Raw genomic sequence first — 8,934 nt, 5'->3', positions numbered from 1 at the left:
TTGTTGCAATAAGTGGTGCGACTCAATATTTTTTTTAAAAAATTTATATGTTAATTTTGGATAATTTAAAATTAATTTGATATGAGTTCGGGTAGAAAAAATTTCTTGGCTCCGCTTGGTTATTATAGACTCTGAAACTCAGTTTTCGTCTAATCTTGGTGCTTTGATGAAGTGTGATTCATCAACGTAATTTAGGAAATTTTTTAAAATAGTAGCGTAAAAAACCCGCGCAAGCCCAACTCTATTTGGTGGATCTAATCCGTATATTCTCGTTTTACTTTGGGACGTGGTGGGCACCAAAAACAATTCCGTTGGCCTTAGACGCACACGTGTCCCTTGATTTTCAAGTAAACCCCTCATCTTTCCTCATTTCCACGGACTACCCCTCCATTTAAATATATATATATATATATATACACGAATCTAGAAACAGTGTGGAGCTTCCTTTTCCTTCATCATTTACGTGTCTTTTCGGTTTCTGCCTTTTCTCTCTGTTTCTAGATCTGTAATCGAGCTCACAGTGACATTGAATCTGGAATGGCTACTCGAAAATTGAGCCTTGCTGATGAGGAGAAGGTCCACAACCTCAAGATAGCTGTGTCCACTCTTAATCAAATCAGGTTTTGTTTCCTTTTTCCTTTTGATCGTCTTTTAGTCTTTCATTTTAGTTTCAAGTTGCAACCAATGAGGATCTGAACAAGTTAATGCTTTTTATTGGATTTTTTATTTCAGCGAAAATGAGAAATCTGGATTCGTCAACCTCGTATCTCGATATCTGAGGTGAGATTGGAGTTTTTTTCTCCCTTGATTGATTATTCGTGTTATGATCGTCGAAAATGTTCGAATTCCGTCTTTTGTTACGTATATATTAGCTTGATGTCTTTCATTTGTCGGAATTTGTATACAGAAGTGAGTGGATTTATTTAATTTACATTTCTTTGTATTTTGAGCTCCATGCTAAGGGCAGTGAGGAAGCTAGACGCAAGATAAATGTCTTTGAATCTCTAATTCTGATATTCATAAAAGTTTATGCTCAAAATCTAAAAAACTAAGTGTCTTCTTACTTCTTGCTCGTGTATGATTTAATTTCATTGAATACATTGGTAGTGGGTTGTATTACTTAAGATTTCTGCTGAACCAATTTTTTGTGTATTTTCCTTTTGGTTGTAACTTGTGAATCACAGTGGTGAAGCTCAGCATATACAGTGGAGTAAGATTCAGACCCCGACTGATGAGGTTGTGGTGCCATATGACTCCTTAGCCCCTGTGCCTGAAGGTGTTATTCCTTTTCCAATCCTTTATCTTTTCGCTGGTCAATTTGAAAAACATCTCTCCTTTTCTCCTTACACCATCAAAATTTGTATTTGATTAATAACTTTTAGCCTATCGTAGTTAATCTATTTGTCTGGTGTGGTTACCTGTCCATATTACTGCAGATATTGCGAAGACAAAGAAACTTTTGGACAAACTTGTGGTGCTGAAGCTCAATGGAGGCTTGGGAACAACAATGGGATGTACTGGCCCTAAGTATGCCTTGGCAATATTTCTCCTTTATGGTCTAGTTTACCCGTTTGTGATAACTTTACGACTATGTTGAACCAAGGAATGCTTCTATAATTTTGAATTGGCATCTCATGCAATAGTTTCTGTAGGTTATTGAAAACCATCATTTTTTGTGTAAGGTGGTCTAAAATGCAACATACTCTGAATGAACGTTTTCGTATTAGAAAGTAAAACTTATTATTTTTATTTTACCCCTTTATTATTTTCTTACAGATAAAACTTTTTTTTATTACTTTACCATTTTATTATTTTTTATAGATTTTAAGCAAACAAATTTTTTAATAATAAAATTATTTATGGGGGCTGTATATCGTATACCAGTAAAAATCATTTTCTATTTCTTCTCCAAGGTGTCATATAGGAGTGGAAACCTATGACTGATCCAGGAAGTCGTCCATCAGACCAAATTTTGTTTCCTGAATGCCAAAGTTTATATGTTGATCTCCTTGGCTGCAATATGTGTCAGCATAGTGCCATGATTTTCACCATGTTCATAAGTTCCGGTTCCTTAACTCTAGCACAATATTTATGATCGTTAAATATATTTCCAGCACTACAGGTAAAAAAGGTGATCTATCCATATTCCAAATTAGAAGTTTGGATGTAGTGACTAGCAAACTCTCTATGATTCGTTATTTAAATATGTTATTGAATAGTTATTGCAACCATTTTTCTTGCTAGTATATTCATTCTTCTCAATGTAATTGAGATTGTCTTACAGCAAAAGCTTTTCTTACCTAATCACATTTACATGGCGTATAGAAAACTTTTCATAGTTGTGGTCAATGTCACTCTTTGATTATCCTAATCAGCTTTAAGTTGTATTTGTTTCCATGATTTAGGTCTGTCATTGAAGTTCGAAATGGTTTGACATTTCTTGATTTAATTGTCATTCAAATCGAGGTATTATTCCTATGTCGCATACTCTCCTGTTTTGTTTTCTTCCATGGTGCATGTAACTGATATTTTCAATTGTCGATAGACACTCAATGCTATGTATGGATGCAATGTGCCCCTGGTTTTAATGAATTCATTCAACACTCATGATGATACTCTAAAGGTAAGATATCAATTCTATCCACTGGATGACTATACACAAATGAAATTAAACATGATTATTTTTTCTTTTCATATGTTAGATTGTTGAAAAGTATATGGACACAAATATCGAGATTCATACATTTAACCAGGTCTGTATATGTATGTTCATTTTTCTGCAATAATTTCGTGATGGCAGTTGCATGGTTTAACTTCATTTCCTTTAAACTTCAGAGTCAGTACCCTCGTTTGGTTGTTGAAGATTTCACGCCCCTTCCCTGCAAAGGAAATGATGGCAAGAATGCATGGTATTTCATGTCACCAGTTCACTTATTCTTCTGATTCTTGTAGATTTGTATTTTGGCAAGTTATTAATTTAACTGCTACTTCTGGTTTTTGTGGTTATTTTCTTAGGAAATATTTACTTTATTCTTAAGGACATGATGTATATTGTAATCTTCAACTATATCTCCCATTTCACTATTCTTTTCACATTTTAGGCATATTTTATTTTCTTTGTTTTTGAAGGGAAAGAATCAATACGTCCTCTTTTCTTCGTTAGAATCAAGAGCTTGCTGATTCACGTAACTGAATCTAATCTTTCATGTCATCTTTAGTTCTTATTAATGCATGTTGCAAATACAGGTACCCCCCTGGTCATGGAGATGTCTTTCCATCTTTGATGAATACTGGGAAACTTGATCTATTTTTATCACAGGTGCAGCTCTGTTAAAACACCAAAATCTTTTTATTATGGAATAAAGCTGCTCAAGGATGCCTGGTTAGATCTAATTTTTATTTTCTTCTTTCTTTTTTCTCTCAGGGCAAAGAATACGTCTTTGTTGCCAATTCTGATAACTTGGGTGCTGTTGTTGATTTGAGTATCCTTGTTGACTGAAAACTCAGCTTTACATATTGTTCAAGCACTTAACATTTTGTGTTTTGCCGTCATCTTGTACATTAAATTTTTGCTTTATATATATGTGAGAGAGAGAGAGAGAGTGTGTGTCTGAGGCAGAATCCGTGAATTCAAGTGATCTGAAAACACCTGCCTTAATTCACCGTTGCAGAAATTTTAAACCATTTGATCAATAACAAGAATGAATATTGCATGGAGGTATTAAAAAAAGGTCTATTCTTAAATTTTGTTCCTCTTTAGGACAAATTGTTTCAAGATATCAATGGTACGTGTTTGTGCAGGTCACCCCCAAAACTCTAGCTGACGTAAAGGGTGGTACTCTAATCTCTTATGAAGGGAAAGTACAGGTATGTTGAGTGGTATTACAGTTGTGACAAAATAAATTTCTATTATTTGTTTTACAGTACCCCGTACCTGCCAACAAATTCGCAATAAAATACAGCTGTCTTCTCTATCACTCAATTTGCGCCTGTTTATGCTAATCAATATCTCTTTTAAACTCTGCTGTTAATGTTCAATATTAATTAGGGTTACTGTTGATCTTGTTTGTGCTGCAGCTTCTGGAAATAGCACAAGTTCCAGATGAATACGTGAGTGCTAATTCTTTAATCTGTTCTCTTTGGCTTTCCCATTGTTATTATATCCGCATATATCTGGTCACCATGGTTATTTTAATCCACATACAATTAATTGTGTACCATTGTTTATTGCATTTAGGGTATAGAAATAAACATGTATTTTTCAGATGCATTTTCAAGGCTCTTGTAGCTGCATCAAAACTATTATATGTAATATTGGATGACCATTGAAAACAAATTTTGGAGCCATATATGTTGGGATGATTATAATAATTATCAATCATATAAAGGTGAAAGTTGAGTTCACTGATCAAAACAAAAAAAAACAGTTAACGTTTATTTCTTATAGTTTTCCTTGATAAGGTGTCAGCGATCGTAAGTTCGTTTTGCAAAAAATCAGGGAATCCCAACTAATTTTAAATGTCAAAGATCTGTTATATTATTTCACTAAAATTTCAAAACGTCAAAAAAATCATTTTATAAGCTTTCTTGTATTATGTTATCGGCACGAACTAGGAACCTATTTTACAAATGAGATCTATCACCTTATAAATTTTCAGGCACAGACAATATATCTAGGTGCTTATAAGATGTTTTAAGCAAATTTAGCCAAAAGCTCCCTCAAATAATGTGTCTTGTTGTGTTCCTGCTGTTACTAAATATCATGGGCCACTACTGCTTGGGGTTGAGCTGATGGATGTTTTCTTGTTGATACAGGTTAATGAATTTAAGTCCATAGAGAAGTTCAAAATTTTCAACACTAACAATTTGTAAGTCAGGAAATTACCCCAGGTTACTTCTGGCTAAATAACTGCATTCTTCTAGAGAAATGCGTAAAGAACTTGTATAACCATATCTTGCAGGTGGGTGAACTTACACGCAATCAAAAGACTTGTGGAAGGAGAAGCTCTGAAGATGGAAATTATTCCCAATCCAAAGGTAAAATATCTACTCTAGAAGAAATCTTTCTGGGAAACAGCACCTCTCTAATCAAGCCAATATGACTTTTAATAGGAAGTGGATGGGGTGAAAGTTCTTCAACTTGAGACCGCTGCAGGGGCTGCAATAAGGGTACATTACGTTCAAATGTCTTTGAAATAGTGAAATTTGACAATCTTAGTTTTAATTTGGTTCCCAATTATTTTACCTCGTTAAATTAACCTTTCAAGCAATCACAATGCAGTTCTTTGATCATGCAATTGGTGCCAACGTTCCACGTTCTCGTTTCCTTCCAGTAAAAGCAACTTCAGATCTGCTTCTAGTCCAAGTAAGTATGTCACATGCAATACTTTGCATTGAATACCTTAATGACGGGAGTCACAGGATGTTTATAACGGTTTCTGACTCAATCATCAGTCTGATCTATACACCTTGTCCGATGGCTTTGTGAGCCGGAACCCAGCGAGGGCCAATCCTTCCAATCCTTCTATTGATTTGGGACCTGAATTCAAGAAGGTTTGGATTCATCTCAGCTATTAGTTTTATATGATTGGCGAACATCTCTGTTAAATCATGTAACCTGAGATCTTTTCGATAATAGGTTGCCAGTTTCTTAAGTCGATTTAAGTCGATCCCCAGCATTATTGAACTGGATAGCTTGAAGGTAACGGGTGATGTATGGTTTGGAGCTGGTGTTATTCTGAAGGTAACTTGAAATTCGGTTGTTCATGCGATTTAAATTTGAATGAATGATTTTAAGCTTCCCATATCTCATGATATTTTGATTCTCTTTGTTTGATTCATCTTTGTGAATGCGTTACTTTATCTCAGGGTAAAGTTACAATTACTGCGAAACCTGGCCTGAAGCTGGAAATACCTGATGGAGCTATTATTGAAAACAAGGTAATATGCCACATCTATCATGATATAATAAGACTTTGTGGATTAGAGAAATTACCTAGTCTATTTGGTAAGATTTTTTGTAGAATTAAACAAAGTGTCAGAATTGAGACCGAGATGCACACACCATTCATGCGTGTGTAAAACAAAACCTACATGTTGGGATGAAAACTTTATTTGGCTAGAAATAACTTTGTTTCTAACAAGTAAACTAAATATCAAATCTTCGAAAAAAATATAATAGTGTAGGATATATGTATATCACGAATTTTTAGCGCAATTATCCTGTTTATATATGCTATGATATAGACTAAACACGAGATTTGTGGACTAAATAACGATTTTGATAAATCAAATATGTTGTCAGACACATAAATAATACATTATTAAATTTCGTTTTGGACACGTGTATATCCCTGCAGTGCGAGGAGAAGTTTGTTTTTCCGCAATGTTTATAATAAATTTCGAAATCGATATCACTGGCTTACCTTTGCCCAAATTGTTTCCAGGAAATTAATGGTCCTGGAGATATATAGAAGAAGACTTGTTTCTTCGGACTTCGAGCAATGTTCTACAAGAAGTTTTATTTTAATTTGTTTTTTTTTGGTTGTGACTAGCATCGAGAATGGAAGTATGAGATGAATAAATCCATTGAACAGACAAAAGCACATGGGCTTTTTTTTTTTATAAAAAATTATGATGCACTGGTTAGTCATCAGAATCTGTGAGCCCCCACGTGAGCTTCTTCGAGTTATTTATTATTCAGTCAGGAACAGAAAACAAACGCACACGAGCACCTCCAACGCAACACGTACCCAAGCGCATAAAAATTGCAAGTGAAGAAAATATATTTTCAAGATTAACGCTAAGTCAACATTAAAAATTAACTAAACACGACCAATGATTGTGTTCGTTGACTATTTTCAGAATTTTAAATTATAAGATAACAGAAAGGTAGACACTCTGACATCTTGTCTAAATCCTTCTCACAAGTCTCAACCCTAAATGAGAATGCCACGTTCAAATTAACCAAGGACAGAAGTTTTCAGTTCTTCTGTACTTTCCAAGACTGTCAATTTCAAAGCCGTAAGATTTTGTATTAAAATAAAGCAGTTTGTCATGGCCCAAATGATACCAAGTATATTAAATAGTCAAACGGTTCTCATGATGAAGCACTTTTAGCCAAGACTATAATTAAAAGCTAATTGACTCAACATAAATCCAAAAACTTCAAGTACTCGACTCACAGAATTACAAACAGACAAACAAACTTTTTTTTATAGAGAAAAACATAAAATTTTATTTATATATAGTCTTTGTTGACAGGACAAATTAATCACGCGCACATATATACAACCAAAAACCAAATGTACCAGCAACCTAGAAAGAAGTTAAATCATAGAAAAGTTAATTATAACCAAAACCAAATTGTGTCATCTCATGCTCAAAAAATATATGTTCGAAAGCAGTCCGTGTCTACAAATTCACAATCGTTATATAGTACCATCGGTGAGTCCCATCTTGATTGCCACACATTACTCTACTATCACCTAATAATTAAAATCACATCATAGAATCCTAATAATTAAGGAAAACATTCACAAAGATTATAATATATCACATCATACTCTTGAAATACGACAATTTTTCGACCCCGACCACAAAACAAAGCCCTATAAATACCCCAAGTATGGTGCAAATGGAAAATGTTTCAGTACTTGACTTGAGCATAAAATCGGTTTGATTGGAAAAAATAACACCCCTCTCCGACATATTTGTTGGTAACTTCCGCTTATAATTATCGGAGAATTATGGAAAACGATCATTGTTAGAATGTGTACACGGTATCTGTAATATGTACTGATGACATATCAAGTGGTCCTGAATATGACAATCTATTTCCACATTAATTTACAACTTGTAGGCGGATTAGTTTCTTTCCCGAGTAAAAGGTACGTATGGCCACAAAGATTCTTTTAACATATCCTCACAATCTATCAAGATTTTCTTTAAAAAAATAAATAAATTTCAGGTAAAAATATTAGTGCATGCACATACACATTTATGTATAGTGGACAAGGTCAAAAAAAGTTCAGAGACTGGAGATTTGCATGCATCAAAAGATGGGAGTGTTTTGTACTTACGGATCCAGATTAAATAATAGATGTATAGATCGTCCAAATGTATAAATTTGTTTTTTTAATAAATATTAAAAAAAATCATTGAAAAATAAAATTTATATTTAAAATTCTTATTTTGTCTTTATTTGATTTATTGAAGAAATAGTTGCTCATTTTGTAAGATTTAGTTAATAGGAGTATATTAATAAAACACATGAAAACATGTCATTAAATATAGAAACTTGATTATATATTTGAAACAATCGAAAATGAGAGGAAATATATATAATTGAGACAGGGTGTACCAATTTTTTAGATTCGAATTATATATATATATATATATATATATATTCCAACTGCCACTGTAGCCAATCATGGGTTTCTAGACACATATTTAGCTTTTTAACGACTTAAACAGTCATTATTATAGTTAAATTTTAGGACTAAGATGTGCAAGAATCAAGGATTTTGGCTTTTTCAATCACAAGATCTCCCACATGAAATAATCCAACGAAACCCATTAGCCCGCTCCTTGGTCTTGAAAATTCAAAATAGAAGTCAACTATTTAAGTTCAAAATACAAGCACAAGACAAATAAATGTTAATAATTCAAGTTATGAATAAGGCAGTAGGTCTATATAAGTTAAAAAGTAATGAATTGATGAATGTCCACATGAAATAAAAAATGATGATAAAAAACACTAAGATTTTGTTTTAAACATAAAACCATATTCTATTAGGTAGTCTCCAATCTATTTCACTACATTTTACGCTACATTTATATTGCATAAAATCATTTACAACTCATCTGCACTACAATAGAATAATTTAGAATATTCTTTTTTTTCTTATTTCAAAATTAATATTTTAATTTCAT

At 33.1% G+C, this 8,934-nt stretch overlaps 1 protein-coding gene across 1 annotated transcript; it reads left to right on the top strand.

The window, feature by feature from the left end:
* Positions 1–392: 392 nt before the first annotated feature.
* Positions 393–6,658, top strand: LOC140963895 (UTP--glucose-1-phosphate uridylyltransferase-like). Its single transcript, XM_073423379.1, has 21 exons — positions 393–620; positions 733–780; positions 1,185–1,276; positions 1,437–1,527; positions 2,406–2,466; positions 2,546–2,623; positions 2,703–2,753; positions 2,836–2,909; positions 3,247–3,319; positions 3,425–3,482; positions 3,672–3,718; positions 3,802–3,867; positions 4,078–4,110; positions 4,816–4,868; positions 4,962–5,037; positions 5,113–5,169; positions 5,282–5,365; positions 5,455–5,553; positions 5,639–5,743; positions 5,869–5,940; positions 6,447–6,658. The coding sequence occupies exons 1-21, from the start codon at positions 538–540 to the stop codon at positions 6,471–6,473; spliced, it is 1,428 nt and encodes a 475-aa protein (XP_073279480.1). The 5' UTR covers positions 393–537; the 3' UTR covers positions 6,474–6,658.
* Positions 6,659–8,934: the final 2,276 nt, after the last annotated feature.

The sequence above is a fragment of the Primulina huaijiensis genome, chromosome 18, assembly GCF_012295235.1.
Source record: "Primulina huaijiensis isolate GDHJ02 chromosome 18, ASM1229523v2, whole genome shotgun sequence".
NCBI classification, from domain to species: Eukaryota; Viridiplantae; Streptophyta; class Magnoliopsida; order Lamiales; family Gesneriaceae; genus Primulina; species Primulina huaijiensis.
Note: the sequence above shows the minus strand (reverse complement) of the source record. Positions and strands in the feature narration are given on the sequence as shown.